Here is a 24044-nt window from a genome sequence, read left to right as displayed (position 1 = left end):
CAACAACAGTCAGGTAAAGTAAAAGACATACTCAGCGGATTTGTAAAATTTGACAACCGATGCGACGCGCACTTAAAAAAAATATAAGGACCAGTTCAAACCGGCAAACGGTGGGGTAGAGCGTCGAAGAGTTTGTGCCCGCCAGCGCGCACTGGTGACGCATGTCCCTTACGATACCGCGGCATCCGCAAACATGCCACCGGACACTCGGATTTGATTCCATCCCACCAGCTACTACGCAGTCGAAAAATTTCCGACGCATTCCAGCGAACTCCGGAACACACATCGGAGGATTACGGCGTATACCGGTGGATTCCGTCGCAATCAATCGCAGAGAGAAATATACCGCATGCTCTATGGTCAGTTTCAAAACATTGAAATTTATACCTTTTCACAATTGAAATAACATAAAATATATACTGATCATTAATTTACCAACAAGTGATTAATTTAATGTCCTCTGCCTTCCCGTCTACCGGTTTGCGCTGAACACCGCCCGAAATAAATTAAAAAAAAAATATTTCTTTCATTGCGTAACAACAGCAACTACCTAGTATATTTAATTTTCTTCCTACTTAGAGTTTTCTTTATTCAGTTTTTAATTAATTAAGGCAAGCATGATTCTGCCCTCACCTGGCCACGAGAAAGTAATTAAGAGTCTGTCTTTAAATTGTACGTTTTATCTTGAGACCGGTAATCAGATTGAAAGGACGGTTTCCTAAGTGAATAATAAGATACCCACAGTTGCTCTTTCAACAAGGAAGTTCTTTATTTGGAATACTTGTTTAATAAGTATGGGAAAGAGTTTAATAAAAGATGCAACATACTAAATATACTTGTGAATATTCTGTCCTTTAGTGTATCTAATTAAAGGTGGGAATGTTTCTCCGAATTCCGCACCCTGGTGCACCATATCCACAACATTGACACGTTAGTTTTTTCCTCTTGGATGGTCAAAGTTATTGTTTGACAAGAGTAGCTGCCAATCTTCTGGTCAACAGGGTTTTCAAAATTAAATGCGCATTTGACCTCCATTTCACCTGATGAAAAGTAACGATGAGGTCGGCGATGGAACATGCACACCTAAGTAATGCCATTTACTCTCGCCTTGAAAAGTCTTAAGTTATAGCGTCTAGGTAGAAATAAGTCTGCAGGGATTTCGACTCGGTAGCCATTTGCCATACAAAGGTGGAAGCTTAACTCTTCCAGTGAGGAGTTCCATCTGTGACTTCCAGACATCTGAGAGATCTAATTATACTGGTTGAGATTAGCGTATATTATGAGCCGTCGGAGCACGCACCAAATCTGCAGTACTTCACAGTGTTCACACTAGGCGTCTGTCCAATTTCCGTTACCATCATAGGACCTTTTACCGTATTGTGACAGATTCTAGTAGACTTGGGGATAACCAGTGAGTACCCTATATTCGTTCTTATTATTTAGCATATAATGGCTAAGCAAGGATTTTTAGGTGTAAATGATTTTCATAGATGGAAATAAAAACGATAGTTTCACGAAAATTTTAAGAATTTTACATATAAAGTAATTTTAAAGGAGAGTGAAAAAACTGCACTAATATTATTGCACACGAGATTTTTTTTTCTATTTTGTGCTCTATTTGTGGATAACACATAATTGTATATGAGTTGGTTGTAAATTTTTTATTGATATTCACGTTATATTTGAACTGAGTAATGTTCAAAAGTAAAAATCGCCATTTTTCGACGTGAGTGGTGTTGTTTGCTAAGCGATTACATCCGTTTTGCTTATTGTTAGATAACGAATTACAGATGCTCTCGGAAAATCTACTTCGATAATATGTATTCCAGTTAATCTTACTTCAATTCTGAAGAAGAAGAAAAAGAAATTCTGTTGTTTTTTTAAATAGCTCTTAGAACTAACCAAATTTGCCAAAATTTAGACATTAATTTAATTCATTGTTGCACTGCACATTTTCACCTGTTTGATGCAGGTAAACTAATACACTGTTCTTGTTGTTTAAGATTTTCCATTTAATATTTACCAACAAATGGTTTCTACGATATCGATTTGATCATTTCCATAATTGCAGAAGTCGTTGTAGAAATTGTGTAAAAAGGTGTTTGTTGGAAATTCAGTCAACTGAACTGCTCTTCTTTATTCTTCCTTCGATATCCTTATTGTAAAATGAAACTTCCTTAATCTGAAGTGGACTGTATATTCATATTATGTCGATCTGACTTACAAAAACTAATACTGAAAAACTGAATGTGACAAGTGAGAGTGATTGATTCGAATGACAATTATCGCTTATATTTATACCAGTACGGCGTCTCCCACACCGTACCGGTCCTATCAATGGGTCGCTACGCCGCCCGGCCAATCCGAGCTCCTGAATTATTAATTCTCCTCTGAACTCTAGCTCTGACCGGCCAGGCGCGTACGGCCGTCCGTAACAGTGTTATTTGCAGTGTCCTATTGTTGTTTTACTTAGCAGCACAAATTTTTCCATAATGACTTAGTTTGTTTATATCTAAATAGACGCTGCAAGGTTACCTACTTCGTGTGCCCAATAAAAACGTTTAGTTGCCCTTGCTACGCTTCAGACCGCGCCCGGTCGTTATCATATTTAAACATCAATCGAAACCGCGAAAAATATTTAATTGTACCATTAGAAACTGCAAAACCTCCATAAGTGTGAGTAGATACATAAATTGGGACGTGTCATTCCACTGTTGTCATTTTGTAATCAATTATTAGGTGACTTTAAATTAATTCTCACGTTGATTTCTATCACAATAACACGCGAAAGTAGTGTAACAAAACGGGCCAGCAAAACGTCAGGCTTGTGACCATATTCCGATAACAAACAACATTAAGTGAAGAAACAAAATTGCGCCATAACACCTACATTTGTTTGGTTGCCCATGTATTTTATAATGTTTCCGTTATGTTTTTTATAAATTCAATTTATGTTTTGTAAATTCAATCTCCATAAAAAAATATTACGCGCTATCACATTTCATCGTATCACATTCTTTACATCAATTTTGTTTTGGTCGTATTTTAAATATTTGTTACCTGACGTTGATTATTGTTATTAAATAAAATACGATCAGCACCTTAGGCACCTTTTTACTTATACATAGTAGTACCGGTCTCATTATCACGTACGTTTATCGTGTGACTCTTGGATTTATTCCAATGGGGCAACCTACGCGCAAATCTTGAACGCACCACAGTTGCGAATTCGTGGCCTAAAAATTCACAAATGTTAGAAAATAGACATTAATATCTCGATCTCTGAAATGACAACTAATCGTTCTTCTTTTAGATTTCCACTGCCCTTGATATGGGGACTGCCCTGATGCACACTTAATGACCAATACAAGAATAATAATGAAGAAAGTAAATGTGTCAAGAATGATAAAGAATATATTTCGTTTTGTATAATATTAAGTTCGATAAATAATCATTCAAATTAATCATTCGACATCCAGCTTTATTCCACGACAATAAAATATTGTAATATTCAACCCTTCATAAAGCAAATGAATATAAAACGTGACCCAAAATGGAAAGCTCCAAGCAAAATTGGTTATTGTTATTACCAAATAACCGACCGAATTCAGGAGCACTCTCTCATTGAAATAACCGCTTCAAATTTACACCCTGTGCTTGTTCTGAATGTAAATTAGAAATGTGGGGTTTATCATAAAGAGTGCTTACGAAAGACGTTGTAAAGTATTTTCCGATAAAGTCTGCGGTAATGTGGATTGTTAAGTTTTGTCACGTGCAAAGGTATCGCAGTTCTGTTATCTTTTTTTGTGATATCTTCGTTTTATTATGGTAAAATTAAATTTCATTATTTTGTCTTTTTCCTTTTCTATTCATAGATGCTCATTGTACCTACCCTGTGTGTGCCAGCAAGCAGTCACCAAGTGCTGAATGTACCTAATCCCAGCATTGGGTGGTTAAAGCTGCTCATTTCCATATTACACTCAGCGATGGGTGGTTAAGGAACGTCACTTCCAAAACCACCTTTACCAATTCTTCTAACCATCTGGCTGATTGACGGCCCACGTTTCTATGACAATTTGTCCCTTATAAGACGAAGTATGTACATGGCAATTTTGACATAAGGAGGTTATTCGTAAAGAAGTTAAAAGTTCCATTATTGTTGTAACGGACAATTTGTCTTTTGTTTTGTCATAATATTTTAAAATAGTAGATTATTATTGATTATTAGGTATTTAATATGTTTGTAATAGAGTGCTTTTTTGGCAAGTACAGTTAATGACGACAGTGGAAATTAAAATATACTACTAACTAACTAAAAAGTTAAACAGATACTTCAAATTCCCTCTTGACACGATCTTACAAAATAGAACATATTATTATTTATTTTCGCTAACAAACCGAGTCTCGCTTTTTGATAAAATAACTTAATAAGTTTCTTATTTGATAAAGATGGGAGAAACCCCTGGCAGAAATACTGATTTCGAGAGCCGAAGGCGTTATAACACCCAGCCTAATTGCCCTGGACTTACTTATTCAGTGGCGTACGAAAACGTCCTACGGGACAAAAATTTACGTATGTACATAAGTCATAATTTAAATGAGTTAACTTAATCGCATTAATTTTATCATGCCACCTTTCTGAAAGTTGATCGTTCTGTGTTATTCATCGAAAGAACATCAAATTTTAATAAAGGAAGTTTATTCCTTTTTAGACGACAATATAATAGTTATGTAGTAGGCAAAAGTTTATGTCACAAAATATTTGTTTGCATTATTAAATTATTGACAATTTAATAATGTAAACAAAGCAATTAGTTTCTACAATGTGATCAGACATGGATCTTTTGGGAAGAAAAGGGAGATTTTTTAAATTGTAGGTTGCAATATTTCCATATCGTTTCAATAGTTTCATGTATGACTTTTTTCTAAATGAAGAATATGTAGTAAATTTGTATCTTTAACTGTGAGATATACAAATCCAACTTAAGGAAAACAGAGTTCTTTAGAATTTCATGATTACTGTAATTCCCATACCCGGAATTATAGCTGCGTTTCAAATATCCATATTACTATTATAGAATATTTTATACTTCTAACACAAGATGCTATTGTTTTTATTATTTTTCAATATATTATATAAAGTCCTTGTTGGAAAAAGGCATACAATGCGTCCATACAACATGATCCTCGTCAACTTGTCTGAGAAATTAATCCTCCAACAAATGCTATTTACCTTCTTTAATCTAAATATATCCATCCTTCAACATTGCTGTCTATATGGCGACAACAAAAAGTAGGTACTACCGACTGAACGTTGAAATTCCGTATTCAGAGCGACTGCAACCTACTTATGTTGCAGTCATTCTGAATACGGAAAAACAAGGAACATTTGTAAATAAGAGGGCCGCAGCGTGACTGTTTGCGAAGCAGAACCCAAATATTCCCGTAGGTGTCGTAAAAAGCGAAGACGATAAACCAGCGAGATACAAATCGGACAGCAAGGGCTCCTTCTGTTTTAGATTACATCTATGATGCGATTCTCCAAACGTGCTATAAAGAAAATCCTCCTTTTTTGAAACACTTTACTTTAGCAGATTATTTTAAATTGGAATTTCATATAAAACAATGCACCAAAAAGCTTATAATATGGTGACTTGATCAACGTGAGAAAAAAATGCTATTTCATACACTTTGAGTAGGTATGAACATTGTATGGAATTGTTTTTCTTTCGCTGTTTCACATTGCAAACTTGCCCTTAGAACACTTTTTATTAATTTTGTTGGGTCTTAATTAATAACCGTGTTGTCCTTAATACAATAAAGGTTATTACATTTCAGTCTGACATCTTTAACTTCAATATATTTTTGACCCAAAACTTTTACGTATCTCTTTGTATAATGAAAACTTTTTTATTTATCCTTTTCATGATTTAAAGAGCTGAAAACTGAAACACGCTTTCAAGCATAGCAGCTCAGATAAGACTTGACTAAATTAATGTTTTTAGTAGGGGCAGTTGTTAATTTGTTTTTTTCACCAAGGACATAATATGTTTGATGTTAATCATAATAATAATAGCGTTTTGTAGTGGTAAAAATATAATTGCTTATACATATATGTACCATTTTGCTTTCAATTTATGGAATCAGTGTTTTCTTAAGTATTATTTATTTTTAAAAACACTTAAACCCTCATGACAGGTTTAACCTAATGCGCTAGTAAAGCAACAATTATGATTACTAACCTGTTACAACTACTATTACAGATGTATATCCTAATATCATAATGTAGTTACCTAATTAGATTCAAACATGTCAACAGTAAACAAACTCATTTAATATGTACTACCAAATGAAATTTTACAATATGCAGCCTGTGCGTATTCATTCAGAGAACAATTGAACAAATCGATGTCGTGTGACACAGCGTTGAGTCCGCGCACTCATGAGGGGCGTATTGTGCAGGGTGGATTTGTAGAGATATTATAAACTGCCAAAATTTCATGTACACATTTGCGACTTATTTTTTTTTATAACATCAAGTGACGGGACGAACTAGTCGTGCGCTTGATGGTAAGCCACACGCTTGTTCATAACAGTGGCAGTGCCACTCAGAGCTTTAAATCGCAAAGATCTGAGGGACACTGCCACTGCGCCCGTCACCCTGAGACATAAGTTGAAAGTGTGTAGTTTCACCAGTACCATTGCCCCAGTTATTCCCTGCACGAGCTCTTTCACAATAACCTCTACTGCTGTAAGATTATATTAAAGTTAATAGTCGTTAGTGCATTTGGGCGCAAGTGTACGTACACTATGCTATATATGAAAAAACGTATATACGCGGCGATTGATTGATGATTGTAGATTCTCGATTAATGGGGAAAACTACGTCGTTTTTGTAGTTTTTAGTAGCAAAGAGAAAGACGTACGACGTTATTCAGCTTTTACAAGTTTTCAACTTGAACATTCCCCACTAATCGAGAATCTACAATCATCAATCAATCGCCGCGTATATACGTTTTTTTATATATAGCATACTAGCTGTTGCCCGTGACTTCGTCTGCAGAGAACCGTCAAGTCGTCAAGTCAAGAAAGTCGAGTAGTCTACTGCACTATGCTAATTTTCATAGTTTTACTGATTATTCCGCTATGAAATATATATTATATAATGTTTGTACATTCATCCCCTGTTTTACCTCCTTTGCGATTTATTTTTATGACAACATTTACCCTATGTCCTTCTTCTAGGTTCCATCCATCTCTACATCAAACTCCATCAATATTGGTTCAGCGGTTTAGGCATGAAAATGTAAGAGACAGAGTTACTGTCGCATAATATTAGTTTGAATGACAATATTGTTTAAAAAAATGTAATCAAATGCGAGTCGCATCTATAAGTTTTTTGATTTACATTTTGATTTTGATACCTAGTATTGCAAGGGGCAGCTGATTAAAAAGTTTTAATAAAACGAAAATAAAAATGTTTACTTAATATATCGTCAATTCGAAACTGCTCTGTTCTGCATTGAGCTTTGACGCGAGCTTGCCTTACAAGTATAATATCATTGTTGCCGGAGGTAGAAGTTGTGCTGGACGGCGTAGCTATAAGTGACGATCGTATTACATTTCATTTTTTTAAATTTCAAATTTCGAAAAACAAACGCCAAGTTGCGACATAACTTGGCATTTGTTTTTCGAAATTCGAATTTTAAAACATCCATAAATTTTACTGCACGTCACTTTGACAACAATGTATATCAATTAGCTCCTTTACCGTCGTTATGAATTAATACGAAACTTGATGAGCGGACAAATGTCAAAACGGCCACCATAGCGTGGCTGGACTATAAGTCACAATTGCAATGAAAATAAAAGTTAAATACTTAACAAACTGGTACTTTACATTCTCCACTGTATCAATATCATATCAAAAACTCTCATAGTCAATGCATATGAAGCTACGTTATGAAACATGCGTTTGTATATTTGAAATTTGAAATTCAAAGGAGTGTCAAGGAAGAAGTTCGGAACGGAAGCAAAGTCAACTCTTTCTTTTGTCAGCCGCCTGTCAGACCGGAACGTAATCGCGAATGATATATTTTCTAGGTTTTAGAAACTGCTTTTGTTAAACTTCGTGGATAAAGGATGGCTGCATAATACAGTTTGAGTTTTATTCAAAGTTGGTTGATGATTTTTTAAAGTAGCTTTTTATGTTCGTATTTCCATGTGGCAGTTGCATTGAGTATATAAACAGAAACAGAGACGAAATAAGGGCCATCCAGCCCTGGCAACTCATCAGGCAAATGGGCACTATATCACTTTTAAATATCAACTCTCGTTTGCACTGAAATCACAAATTAGAAAGCTAGAAAATAGTACAGTGCCAACTATAATATATAAAAATATTATGTATTTATTATAATAAAGATAATATCTGTAACTATGGGGCGCTGTTTCATTCGGTGGTGTGGGAAAAACAGCAAAACATCTAATTACAAAATAAACGGAATCACATTTCATCGGAAATTAAATATTAAATATGTATTTTTTTCGATTACGTCCATACAGCAAAGTTCAAACTAAGCTGGTCGATTTAAAGTGAAACATTTGACGACATCCGTCAATTGTTTCGAATTCGGGCTGGCCAATCGGAGCACAGTTGTCACCGTAATGATTTGGCAGAACAGTTTTCAAACAAATTGCAATGTAATAGTAATAATAACAACGTACACACTCAATATAGCCCCGCACTAGGGAAACCCTGTGTCGCGGGTGCCATGGACACACACGTAGACAACCACAAATCACACCCAAACTCACGAGATAAATAAATGTAGGCCATACAAATATTTCTCCCGGCCCAGAAATCGAACCTCGGACCTTTGCGTGGCAGTCAGGCGTGGTAACCGTTCGGCCACAGAGGCATTCGAGAATTAAATGACATTTCGTCTCTATTTCTGGTAATGCACTCGATGGGTAGTTGTTTTAATTAATTTGTACTGTCAACCGCACAAAACGGTCTAAAGTGTAAAGCTAAGTTCTTTGTTGACTGTACATAAAATATAATGTAATTTAAGTTGTTCAGGAGGTTCTTAGACAAATTTCAGGTAGCTTTTGAATGCCTTAGTTGATAAACAATAACGATATCGACGCTTGAAAAGCAAAATGGGATAAGCGACACTTTAGGGTTATATTGAGTTATATATATGTATAAATACTGTTGAAATCAGAAACAGTAGCGGATTCTAACGGTATATACAACACAAAAATGACCGAAAGCGTCGCTTATCCCATTTAGCCTTTCAAGTGCCGATATGTAATAATAAATTGAAAAGTTATTCATATTTTATTGACGTAATTAAAATGTTACGAGCTTTTAAGTAAAGTTTTATTTGACATTTAAAGTTGAAGCACGTCCCTCTTTAGTACAGCGTTGTAACTTCCTGTAATGAAATTAGTATTCTCTTTGAGAGTTCAAAAACAATCGATGCTAATTTACATAGTTTCGAAACGTGAACTGCTCAAAGTTCACTGATGCATTATGTTATATTAGTTACCGATGGGGTCGCTCTAAGAAACAATATAAATATATAAGTGCCCTGATGTTGGTATCTTCTAAGAAGCTAATTCTAGACATCGATTTGTTGCACAAGGGGCCTTAATAATGTTTATAATTAATTTGTACCTTCTCCAAAAATCAGGTTTGTTTATTTTTTATTTTTTTATAATGGGTTATTTTTAAAATACTGACTGTATTACTAACATCATAAACAATCGCTTTTGGTCCATCACTTTTTACAAAACATAACAAATTTATCAAAAATAAACTTTAAAGTTTTTGGTTGGTGTTGGACACTTTTTAGATCTATGTATATCATTTGTAACATGTAAGCGTCATCCGCGTTGACACGCACCTCCGTCCTGCATAGAGTTATTATCGTCTATTATCATCGTTTAGAGCGATCTATTTAAATATACTTATTTTTGTATGGGAGTAAAAATCTGATGAATTATTAAAAGTAATGGAATAAAAGTTGTTGTTTATGGGAGTTCTATGCGGACAGCCAGAGTGAGCAGACGTGCCACATGCGCTCCCGAGCCACTCACTATTCCCGAATCTTTTTTTTTAAGTCATTGTTCACCGCGTCTATTGTTCTTAACTGCGCGGGTTGTCTTAGCGACAGTCAATTATTATGAAACATGAATTACTCAAAACGAAACCAAAATATAAAAGTGTCGGTTACCAGTAAAACTGCAATAAACTTTATATGAGTTGTGTAAACGTGGTTCGAAAAGTGCAGTGCAAATCTCATCTACAATGAAATCTACATAGAGATCGTAACATTCAAAACAACAGGGTCGGCGATGAGCGAACCTGCTACCACCTGCAACCTGCACGTAACACATATGCGAGACCACAAAAGCCGGTGAGAGACACCCAAATCTTTTCTTTAAACCAACTGTAGGAAAGATAGAAACAATGGTTACTGGTTACTAAACGCTACATCCAAACTGCCGAAAGTATTTTCAACACTCCAAAACCTCATAAAAAACCAGTCGAGTCAAACGACAATGATTATAATAGGATTCCAACACATATGTAAGCAAAGACTGCTTGAAGGGCGCAGAAAACGCTAAAACCTATTTCATGAAACAACCAAAGACAACGGCAAAATACTCCTGAATCTAATCAAAACAGATAAAGTCAGACGTATCCAACAGCATTTGGCCGAAAATCTTGCAAAGTTAGTTGGCAATACGGAACCAGACATTCACAGCTAAACCATATTATCACATCTGTAGCCGCTCACACGATGCGCTCCTCGTACCGCAAAATGGCGGCTATTTGGTTTCGCAAATTAGAAAAGGATTCAGTTTAAATACAAGCTTTTATAAATAAAAAATATTATTCTGCATTGCTAAATAAATACCCTCCGTACTACCAACAAAAACATCTCAAATAAAATGCAATAATACACCGCAAATCCTGCGCTTAAAAAGCACTAATGAAATTTTTGGTGTACTTGGATAAATATGATAATATTCCGTTTGAGTGATTCTAACATTTACCATGAAATTACTCCTTAAAGTATAGTTTATAAACATTTATATTCAGGATAAACTTAAAAAACGCTACTTATGGTATGTTTTCAATAAATAGACACCGAAATCACCAGCCCAAACAATAACACACAAGATTGTCGTGACGTATTTTTGAAGTTGTTTATTTTTTTAAATGACAGACCCAGGCATAAAAAACTTTATGGTTTGCTAGAGTAGTTACCGAAATAGCAAATAATATTAGTTCTTTTACCTGTTATAACTTCGATATCCAATAAATAGGTATAAAATCATCACCGGCATATACTAGAAATCATGAAGACAGCTGCCAAAGCCACTCTATCTATCCACCTTAACATAAACAAAAAGCATAGATTTACCATCACACGGTTACAAAAAGTGAAATTTTTAAAAAAACAGATACCCTTCAGACTCCACGTTCTCAAAACAACTGAAGAAATGTTGGACAATACTGCAAAAAATAGAAAATGAGGCGGACGAAAAAGAATGTAAATTTTTTTCAAGGGCTTCGAGAAAATGTCGCTGGGTAACTAAAAAAATGAAATATACCTATCACTATTACAGGATCCGCATCGGAAGGCCCTCACGTGTCAAGTCCAATCAGAACTCGCTGAAAACATGAATGAGGAAACATTTCAGGAAATAACCATTAAAATGAAAAAGGCACCGCGACAAGAATGGATCAAATAGTAACCGAATTATTTAAGGCAAACCCACCGGAGCTAAACAGACATATCATCACACATATGAATTTGGCCTGAAAAATAAAAAAAGAAGGATTAAAGTAGACAGAACTAACTAAATTTAGGCAAGAAGTAGAAGAAATACATAAAATTCCGGAAGCCAACAAAACACCAAATCAGAAAGGGAAAGAAATGATACAACTCGAGCTCTATGGACGAGAACACATCCTCACTCAGGAGAATCCACTAAGGATCAACGAAGCCCAACACCATCAACGCTCATTCCTAACAACACTACCTAACCACCTACCAAAATAACTAACTACCCCTACTACATACTTTCTGTCACGCGCTGCATAGCCGGCAGGAATCTGGCTTGGTTGCGGCTGGTTGGTCCACAATCCCGGGCGTATCACTCCCTGAAACTGTGCCCCTTGGTATATCCGACTTGTCCGGGTAAGATTTATTCTGGGTGGGTGTGGTGTCAATGAGCAATGAGGAATGGAACAAAAGTTGTTTTTTATGATGTTAGTAATATATTACTATATTACTAACTATAGTCCTTAAAAATAACTCTGTATAGGACCTTATAGCATGGTAGCCTAACTACCTGTGCGTTCGATTCCGAGATTGTACATCTGAGTTTTTTAGAATTTGTGTGCGTACCATGAGCTTTTCAGTGAAGGAGAATATCGTAAGAAAACCTCAAAAAAAGAAAAAAAAATTGTGTGAAGTTCCCAAGCCGCATTGGATCTGTTTATGTACTACAACCCGGACCTTGCCGTTGTAAATGGAAGCCTGTGCAGTGGAACTATACATACATATATAGACTAACTATACATCATGCAAAAGTCAAACATAACTTGTTATTTATACATCATCCATCATCCACAGTCCGACTTCACCCACTGCTGTGTATAGGCCTCCCGTGGCTTGTGCCATCGACCACGATCCTGTGCTATAAATGGGTGAGACCATGTATTGCCCGCAGCTTTGACAATGTCGTCCACCCATCTCGTTACAGGATCTAACCTAACCAAAAGTAACCGAACACTTGTCGAAATTGAAATTTGTGTCAAGATTTTGTTACAGCTGTCTCTTTGTCATCGTCATCCTAATTTTTAATGCCTACAATCACTCGTAGTAGCATTGTAAGGGCTGATTTATGTTTATTTTAAGGTGCTGAAACTACCAAAAAGTATTTGCGATCGACATACGCCGTGTTTTTATGGAAATTGCTACTAGCTTGCTACTGACGTGGCAAGCAACCAAACCAATTATCTGGTAATAACCTATTTTATGAATACCAGAGCTACGTAATTAACATAATTTCTATACGCAAAACTCTTCGATGAGAACCAATTTATATAATTTAATTTTCGAAATTTATGATGGTTGATCCACTTCATCTAGCGTCCACAGAGTAACAATTAGATAACAAAGGTCGTCGAGCGGTACACGATGGACAAGAGTGTTGTCTATTTCTTTTCATGCTAAGTTTACAGAATTCGAAGCGTACATAGAATAAGCGTAGTTAGTAATTTGTAATAATTAACCTTCCAAGTACACACACATATACTTCATAATTATCTTTTTCCCATCGGCAGAGACATCAGCCTTCCACTTACTATGACCCTGACTTTTCATATTTGCTCGTCGGTTAAGGGTACTCTTGACTTGGCCTTTTGGACGTCCCGAAGTTCCCCTTGGTCGGCCCTTATCAATTTTCCCGCTCACTCTCGTCATATAAATCTGTTTCGTCAATCTCCGTTCCAAACCATCTAAGCATCCTTTTCATCTAAGCATCTTTGTCACGATATCTTCTTTCATCTAATATACTGAATAATAATTTTATTCATATAGAAATTAACTAATCGCAATTGGGTCTCATTTGTAATGGTCGCAAAATCGCAATGGGAATTACCCCAAATATTTCAGATTGCCCAAAGAGGTACTCGTAATCTTGACAAGCCTTCTGTGCTGTCCGTTTTAAAAGAATATATCTGTTTCTCTCGAGAGATTTTAAGCAATAAATCTCTGGCAGCACGGAGGTTCTTTATCAAGATGTTGGCTAAGGACGGTTCGGCTTTTTTTGTTTCGACCTATCGCCTCCCAAAGGGGCGTTTAGGGAGAAACGCCAATGAATAGACGTTATTTAGATGCGATTATGTGGATTGATGGGACACTTGTAGGATTAAGGCTTGAGACCAGTTTAGCTTAACTGCAACTTAAGCATTAAAGTTATAACTAATGATCTAAATTATAATTCGCTACCCCATAAATAAAAAGTCACATTTGTCTAGTTGCTTTTATTCAGTTTAAAAATGTATGATCATAACAAATACGTAACTAGACAACTGAGATATGAATCATTAACTGTACCTAATATTTAAAAACCTTCATTCATTTTAACGGCCAAAATTGTTACTTACTTCAATATTAAAAATAAAAAAGCATTTATTTCTCCACAAAACATAAGAAATACAATACTTTAAAAAACGAATAGAAATAAAAACATTTGAGTGATGTGGACAAAACGGCTAAAGACTCAGCATTGCTGATTTTTAGTCTTCACCAGTAGCTAGCTAGCTATTCGTTTGCTGCACCAAGCCAATATGCGGAGTGTACACCAAGGAATAACATAACATAACGCACGCACTCAACATAGCCCCGCACTAGGGAAACCCTGTGTCGCGGGTGCCATGGACACACACATAGACAACCACAAATTACACCCAAACTCACGAGAGAAATAAATGTAGGCCATACAAATATTTCTCCCGGCCCGGGAATCGAACCCGGGGACCTCTGCGTGGCAGTCCGGTATGGTTACCGTTCGGCCACGGAGGCAGTTAACCTACCATAACTAATAATTAGTAATAAGATAAAATTTAATAGCTCTCCGTTTATTTTTGTTTTTTACTTTTTTTTACGCCTTAGTTTCTGCGGCGATTTGTTTCTATTAATAAACTGTTAACAATAGGAAATGAAACTACTTTTCCAGATTTAAATCGCGTATATTTGTTTTTTCAAACCGTGATAGTCAATTATGACATGATAGTTAACCGTGACCATGGGAACTGTAAAGAGACTGCAACGTTGGTTTGTTTAATGATTTATTTTGTTAAATAATAATTATTATTGTAATTGAATAATTTTAGTTTTTTTTATTATTGTCAAGTTAGCAATAATATTATAACAATAATACGAGGCAGACAGCCACACCAATTACCTGGTCTCAAACTAGGGAATTCCCTGTACTATGAGAATCGAAGCAACGGAATTCTGGGGCACTTCCCAGAACACCCAGACCAGAACCAATTTAATAAAGTTCATTTCCCAAATTGGACCTACCGGGAATCCACCTCGGGACCTCAGCATCTAGCGCCTACAACGTCAACCTTTAGGATACCAGTCGTTTGGTAAAAAAACATTAAAATTTGTATATTTATTATATATATTTTTTTAAATGGTGGACGAAAATAGCTGCGCGTTAGATTCACCGTGTTGCTTTAGCACGCTACAGTACCAAAATCATTAGGGACACCGTGTGTCACTAAGACGCGTGACGAGTTAACTAGCTGTATCCGGCTTTGCAATGCCACTACAACAAAATTGGCACGTACTGGATTAGTGCATCTGTAAAAAAAAACGCCATTTCGGCTGTACACATACATATTTTAATATCTGGCCCACCTGAGATTTTAAAATGCTTCTAATACTTCAGAAACTTTTTCCGGCGAGGCATAATACATTTTTTATACTTAGAGAAGAAATTCTTGTTTAATTTTTACCATTCTTTTTTTAACGTAACGAATTAAAGTCTCTTGAGCAATATTCATTTATCAGACTAACCAACTCTGTACAAAATGACAATAGTCGACACCATAGTCACTAGGGATTTTAAAAGCTAAATTCTATTCGGTTGATCGAGTATCATTTGGCTCGTTAACTATGTGAAACTCATTTAGATTACGGCGCGCTCTGCCTGAATGCTCATTCGATACGATAAATTACAATCGACAACAGGATTTTGTATAAACAGTTGTATCAGTTTAGGCAGTAGAGTTTTTGTGACGCACAACGTTTTGATTTAAACGCAATAATGAGAAAAACTTTCATAGAATTCTCATAGATGGCGCTACGGCGAAAAGTCGTTATAAGCTGAAAAACAAAAATCTGCAACAAGTACATAGATCAATTTATAAGGTCTGCTGGTTCGTTCTGTGGCTCTGTTGGGAGAGCGTCAACCACGATATCGCGAAGGCAAGCCGGATCAAATTGTTCCTATTGTTTGATCTTTGTATTAATAATTGCAACAAACTAGTGCAGTAATTTCACAAAAATACTTGAATTTCATGATGTAAAACATAGTTATATTCAATAAACTTCATAATAATATGTTGTATTTAGTCCATTTCTTTTTGTTTAAAAGCTAGTCTGCAGGCGCATACTATCTCTACTACAGTCAGCTTCAAAATAACTGATATTATCTCATATCAAGTAATAAGTACTATATGGAGATGGTACCGCCCGAAGTGGTGTGGTCGTAATTATAAAGCCTGCTTTTGATAGATATATACATAACACGTCAGCACAAATACAAACAGAAACAAAACTTTACAATCACTTCACAAAGTATAATTTAAAAACAGATAGAACATACATTATTAATTTAATACACATTTATATAAAACACATACTGTGAGAAAAACAAACAAATACGATATAAGAACTAATAATATAAGAACTGATAAAATTTAAAAGTACCTATGACTACAGTTTGTGCTGAAATGGCCCTGACTCAGCATAAATACTGTAGACCGAGAGAAGTCAAACAGTGCTGGTTTTCTGCTTGTAAGTCATCATCATCATCACACGCAAATACATATATTTAACTCTAAATACTATATATATCAAGTAAAAGTGTAAACTTCAAAGCAAATAATGTAAGTAGTGTAACTAATGTAGGTAAGCAATATAAATAATAATGTAAGTTTACAAACATAATATTAAATTGTAACGATAGCCACCAAATATGAATATATATAGGTACGGCAATTCATATTTTCAGATTTACGGGTATCAAACTCATCGATTATGGAAATATCTATGTAGAGAGACATATCTGTTCAGACAAAAGATGTTTTTTGTGTTCACGCTTAAATCGTTTTGGAAGATGATCGACGCAATTATTATTACTGAGTTTAGTTATTAGTACTGTTAACGTAAGTTGAACAAGATAAAAAATATATCGCATATTAAACCAAACACTGCCGTTACTCAAAAATGGAGGAATTGAGAAATCACGATTTGAAAGTTTAAAAAATTACTGAACCAACAAATTTATCCTCTGGTTTATAAGTGAATAACTAATTATTATGTATAAATAAAAATAATTCCATTACTCACTTTCAATCCAAATCCAATTTAAATGCCCACCAAATTGGCAACTTACGTCCTTTGGTAAAGGTTGATTTTTGTTAAACGGTCAGATGGATATTTTCATTTTGACCGTATGTTTCCATATATAGTATACACCAGAATACACGAGCTTGCGACAATATCAGTAACCTGGTCAGTAGAGCAGATGTTGATGTCTTTAGCACTGGAGTTGCCACAGTGAGAGGGTTACTCAGCGATTTTTTGTTTAATTCTTAAGAAACTAATATATAGCTTTAGCAGTCAGCAGTTGCAGATTCGTATCGAATCCGAAACTGCTGACTGAAAGCTTGTACAGCATCGTATATTGTAGCTTCTTAGAATAAAATAAGTTTTCTCATTATGTATTCCTCCGCGTAACGGGAAACGTAATATGAATCCTTGTAACGAAGGTGAACGAACCTAATTGTGATCTTCCTAATTGCATGGCAGCGTATGACGTACCTATTATGCACTCTCTAAAGTAGATCAAGACGGTGTTTACATCCAATTACTGATTGCAGACTTCCTCCAAACATCAGTTCACTTATGTCTCTACTATGATCCGTTGTTTATTGAAGATGAATTACTGCTTTCTTATATATTGTTGCTAGATATCTTAACATAGTTTGTAATCTCCCACAAGGATCCAAATTAATGTTTTTAATTATTTATTAGCAGCGGCGATGTTATAGTGTTCTTGCGTAGGAGAGATTACGGTGTGCAGTTCGAAATGAGATAATCTGTAACTACGACAGTTATATTGTTTAGAAATAGGATCACAGAAATCACCAATTCGCATCGTTAAAAAATTCAGAACTCATCTTAAAAATGCAGTTTTAAGAAAAGTTTATTATAAAATCAATAATTATATAGACGATACGAACGTATAGAGTACTTCTATAGCTATTAGATGTTTGTGATGATAAAGAAACATTTTTCTCACATGAATTTGACCTACGAATGCGTAGTGGTTTTAATCAATTGCAAGTGATAGAAAAAGAAGATATTTGATTCGTTGAATCTTCTTAGTTGTATTATTCATTGCTGGAGGTCATGTTCCTGAAAGGTTTATACCATTATGAATGAGAAATTCCCATTTCTTGCAGTTTTCGGTAAATCTCAGGGAGGTTTAAACCGGAAGACTAATGTGTACCGTTGCTTGGTCACTCCAACGATGAGGTACTCTGCGGCGAGTTCTTTTTAGAGGAAATATTTAATAATAATAACATAATATTTGTAGTCCACAATAAGTATTTCATACTGAAATAACTTTCGAACTTGCAATGACGTCAGTCCTCATTTCCGAATTCCAATCCGCTGTAATCCAATAAAACCAGGAAGAATTAATGTTGTTTTAACATCATGGCTTTCGTTTGTTTCAGATTAAACGAAAATGGAGCCACGGATCGCTGGGATAATGTACATTTTGATCACTTTCGCTCTCGTCAACGAAATAGCATTTAATGTTCAAGCGAGAGACAACAACAACAAGCGGCGCGCCAAGGAAAAGACTGGCGGCTTCCAAAAGAATATCTGCGACATAACCGATAGAGACTCAAAAGTTCACTGTTATTGTGAAAACACGCGAGAACCACGGAATGCGTCGAAAGCGGAATGCTGGGTATTCAACGGTGGCATACCCCGCGACGATCTCATCTGGCAGAGTTTCGCGTCGCAACCAACTTTGCAAACTTTGTCTTTTAACGTCCGCGTCGATGGCGCTTTAGGCTACGTGCCCACAAAAGCGCTCCATTACTTACAAAGACTCCGATCCATTAACATTAAGTATGGGAACATAGTCGACGTCACTTCGTTCGCGTTCGCCAACTTAACCAATCTAAAGGAGGCGACTTTATCTCAAAATCAAATTGAAACGCTCCAGCAATACGCATTCGCCCATTTACCGAATATTACCACGATAAATCTAGAGGATAATATGATTATTGAAGTCGGAACATTAGCGTTTTACGAGGTACCAAAGTTGCAGAAACTTGTGTTTACAAAAAATAACATATCGTCGATTAAGGATGGAGCATTCCAGCATACGTTCAATCTACTGGAATTGGACCTGAATAAAAACAACATATGCCATTTGAACCGTCGCACGTTTGATGGATTGGCCAACTTGAGGAAATTGGATCTGCGAAGAAACCGCATTTACAATCTAACTGAGTTCACTTTTGCAGAGCTGTGGAACTTACAAGAATTGTTGCTGGGGAAAAATGACCTCAAGCATATTTCTGAACGTGCCTTCGATGGCTTGTCTCAACTACGAAAGTTGTCCCTAGATGATAATAAATTGGCTTCGCTCCCGAAGGGGTTGTTTGAGGGTGTGAGGGGATTGAGCTCACTGGATTTGCGTTCTAACGAACTACATGCATTAACTTACGACAATATCAAGCCTATATTGGACAACTTGAAACCGCAGAACAGCAATTTGCTTCTCGAAGGTAATAATGAATATTTAATACTTCCACGTGTCGAGTTGATAAACTTAAAATATAATTTACGTTGAATATGGAATGAGTGGTAACAGACGTTGTTAAAACTTTAACACACTTAGAAAGTTTGCTCTTTTATGGCGCCTATGGGTATTCTTAGATGTCGAGAGGGGAAATACGAGTGCATAACGCTGTAACCCAGTCACATTAAATATGATGTTTTAATATGTTTAGCCCTAATATCGTAACCCTTTGAAGTTGTTACATTATGCGAGTTAATAGTTCTTAATATACGCTGACTCTTGCACAAGTAAAAAAATTTACAAAGTTATTAATTAGTATTTTTTAAATCGTTTACCAGAAGTCTCATCATTCATTATTTTTTATTTTACAGAAAACAACTTTTTATGCGACTGCCGTCTCAAATGGATGCACGCTCTTCGAAATGACACAAAAAGTCAGAACACTAAGGATTCTCTGGAACTAGTTACTTGCAAACTTGATCCTCCGATCGTTAGTTCGGCTTACAATAAGATTGAGCCTGTCGATACCAAACTGGACTACAACCAAGAAATTTTACATCCAGGACTATCAATTGAGACTTCAGATGATAAAAAAAATGGAACAGAAAACCTTGAAGACTTAAAAGAACATGGAAGTAATGAAATAAGTTCATCTAAAAAAGAAATAAAAAGAAACGTACTGAAGATAAAACCTGAAGCACTTCCATGCCCGAAAGAAGCTGAAAAAACCACAGAAATGCCTCCACATGTTATAGATCCAGTTGTTCCAATACAGAACGAAATGAAAACCTTCAGGTTTCGTGATACGATGAGTATTTCCCATCAGCTGCACTATTCGAGTAATTTAGTTTCATGGGGTGTGTGCTTAGTCTTATTCTTTATTTAGGTATTGTAAGCTAATTGTGTGAGTCTAGTCATTAATAAGTGAAGTGCTGACTTATGACACTTGAAAGTAAACACTGAATTTTTCAGATACAAAATTGAACTTTTTTTGAGGAGCTACATCAAATATTATATTAATTGTTTTATATTTATGTCTCTTAAACTCGTTTTCAGAATTAATTTCAATAATATGATTTGTAATTTTATGAATTTAAAAGTCGAGTTTTTTTAAACTGTTCAGGTAAATAAACTAAGTAGACGATTAGTTTGCTTTGAAAAATATTTTTATCATTACCTTTATATTGTAGCACTGATTTCATAAATGTGACTGCTTAATCGATGTTTCAAATATGAAAAATAGTATAAAGTATTTATAAAAATCATAGTAACAGATTGATCGGAGCACTTAAATTTTAACGCAAAGTGTGAATAAGTAGTTTATACCAAATAGATAAATTTGAGACCTCTATCAACGACACAAAAGTTTTTCCCCTCTATCCGTATTAATGCTAATAAAGACAGGGATATAAATTATGGAAAAAAAACATTCCAGAATCTCAAGTTTAACTATTTGTATTGTAATCACAGTAATAAGATGAATGTTGTAAATTTACTAATTATTGTTAGGTAGGTAGATATGTAAGAAAATCCATCATTTAATTATCGTTCTACATTTTATGTGTTCAAAAGAGAATTGAGCTTTCAGGACGTTCATAATGATAATCTCATTTAATGCATTTGGGTATTGGCAATATCGATTTGTGAAGGCACTGGTAACCGTAACGTTAATTCATCCAACAGCCTCGTTAATACAATCATGTACTACTAAGTATTATGGAATAAATTTAACTCAATTCTAGACTGAATTAAGAATGTTGTAAAAAGGAAGATTACCATTAGGAGTAAAAAGGGGGAGCCTAATGCCAAGCAATAGTAAACCGAGACCTCACGGTTTTAAATAGATAAATTGTGAGTCTCGTGACTGGTCAGTAAGGCATTTCATTGTGTGACATTCATTCAAACAATATGGTAGATGTGTAGATAAGAATATAACTTTTAGTATAAGGATTTCAATAGCTTTTAAAATTTCGTGTTATGACAACAGTCATGGTTTTTCTAAATATATAGAAAACATTGCACATTCTTAAAAAAGCAACTTTCAACCCTATTGCATTGAAATTACAGCTCACATAGAATTGAAACTATATAATTTAACAGACAAGTGCAAACTACAACTTTCGCTATTTATTTTCTAAATATTGTGTACTGAATTTAATTTTGATTAGTTACAAGGATTCAATTTAACAAACAGCTCCTAAATTCGGTATCTAAGTACTTATTGCTTGAGATATCACCCTCAGATCTCGAGATGTATCGCGTGGTCTCTTGTATAGTCTATTGAGACTATAACCGTAGATATCTTGGGTGATACCATCTATAGTGGCCAAGATTCTGCCTGATTCATTAAGATTAGTAACGATCTTAAGCCGTAGTTTAATTACTGAGTGACGATTGTTCTTAAGCGGCCATTTTGACAACTCCCAAAAGATGCGTGATCGATTATGTACACATCAAGTGGAATTTATCTCCAAGACGTTTGAGTTCATTAAGATTATAACATTGATCCTACTGGATGGATTTATGGATTATCTAGTACTAAGAGAGCTAAATGCGTCTTCATCCAGGGAAGTACTGCCACCGTACCAATTTTTTTCGTATCGCGGGTGTCATGGACACACACATAGACAACCACAAATTACACCCAAAGTCACGAGAGAAATAAATTTAAGCCATACAAATATTTCTCTCGTCCCGAAAATCGAACCCGGGACCTCTGCGTGGCAGTCTAGTATGGTAACCTTTCAGCCACAGAGGCAGTAAAAATGCCGTCTATTGGCAATACTTAAAAATATAAAAAAAATATTTCATCTTTAAAAGCCTATACTGTCCCACTGCTAGGCAAAGGCCTCCTTCTCCTCTCTTCACTATTTAAATTAAATTAAATGAGACTTACGATGGTATGATACACCACCAACATCTCTAAGCACTTCCACTGTATTTACTGTTCTGTGGCTATTATATACCATTACACCATGTATTGAAGACATAAATAAATAAAATAAATAAATAAACCATTTTGTGAGCGTGAGGCAATGTATTACGTCTGCTTAGTGAATACACTACAGGTAGACATATACTTCTATACAACTGTCCTAGGTATTCAAGATGCGATCAAAATTATTATCAATACCCAAATTAGTACAATCCTTGTTACATAGCATTAAATACTATCAAAAAGGTTTATAAGATGTTCATTTCTATAAAAGCAGTCGTTAGGGAGTACAATAATCCGACGTAATTGGTCGTGTCTTTTGATCACTTTGAGTCTTTGGAAAATGATTATATAAACTCTTAAATGAAGACTCACGATTTGCTTACGTTAACGGGGCTTCATATGAATTTGACACGGAAAGGTGACTGTTGGCGAATGTGCGAAGGATTTTTGATTCACAAAGATTTGCCTTTCGAAGAAAATTAGTATTAATAAAATTTTTATTTTTTGTGAAATTACTCCACTAGTTTGTTATAATTATTAATACAAACATCGAACACTCAGAAAAAACACTCAGAAAAAATTCCTTCGATCCGGTCGGATTCGAACCGACGTCTTCTTGCATACCGTGCCAGACGCTATACCAAACAAGACACGACGCAAGCACATAGAAAAATTCGTGAGGTCCGTTGGTTCGTTCCGTGGCTTAGTTGGTATAGCGTCTGGCATGGTATGCAAGAAGACGTCGGTTCGAATCCAACCGGATCGAAGGAATTTTTTCTGAGTGTTCGATCTTTGTATTAATAATTATAACAAATATTAGTATTATTAATTTGATACTGCGAGATTAAAAAAGGGTGACCTATAAATGCTTTTTTTTTAACAAAATAATAATAAAGAAAGTCTAATTTTGTCACTACGAAAAAACGTTCACGTTTTATAATAATTAGCATTTTGAATATTAACATTGTGTTTACTTTATTATGACTGTGTTATTCAGACGCAAAATTTGTGACTTTGTGAAGATGACTGCCAAGAACATTCAGTTTATTTTTATTCCTCATATTATTAATGTTATGCCTATTATTATTATTATGTTTGTTTACCTCGTTGGCTTTTTAAAAAGATGAAGTAATCATACATCTAGATAATCACTATCTTTGATCTTTGTGAAGCAAAAATAATCTCATATCTCTAAGGAAAATGTTATACATTCACGTGGGTGATAGTTTGTGATAACCTCTTGTGAGTAGAAAAGCTTGAATAACAATTACTGTGTCGTCTTTTACTTATTAGTATAATTTGGTTTTGATTATTATGACTACCATAAAACTAATAAACAAAAAAATATCAAAAACCAAAAAAAGATAATTATCAGTATATTATCAGTTCTAGTTACAATGTAATCACTGAAAAATAGCCGTTATCATATAGCCGATTAGTAGTGAATCACAATGTA

At 35.1% G+C, this 24044-nt stretch overlaps 1 protein-coding gene across 1 annotated transcript; it reads left to right on the top strand.

Annotated features, from left to right (window-relative positions):
- Positions 1 to 18579: 18579 nt before the first annotated feature.
- On the top strand, positions 18580 to 20828 carry LOC113239688 (connectin-like). Its single transcript, XM_026476772.1, has 2 exons — positions 18580 to 19636; positions 20022 to 20828. Exons 1-2 carry the CDS (start codon positions 18580 to 18582, stop codon positions 20534 to 20536), a joined length of 1572 nt encoding a protein of 523 aa, XP_026332557.1. The 3' UTR covers positions 20537 to 20828.
- Positions 20829 to 24044: the final 3216 nt, after the last annotated feature.

Source organism: Hyposmocoma kahamanoa, unplaced genomic scaffold (assembly GCF_003589595.1).
Source record: "Hyposmocoma kahamanoa isolate Upper Pololo Valley unplaced genomic scaffold, ASM358959v1 114, whole genome shotgun sequence".
Classification (NCBI taxonomy): domain Eukaryota; kingdom Metazoa; phylum Arthropoda; class Insecta; order Lepidoptera; family Cosmopterigidae; genus Hyposmocoma; species Hyposmocoma kahamanoa.
Note: the sequence above shows the minus strand (reverse complement) of the source record. Positions and strands in the feature narration are given on the sequence as shown.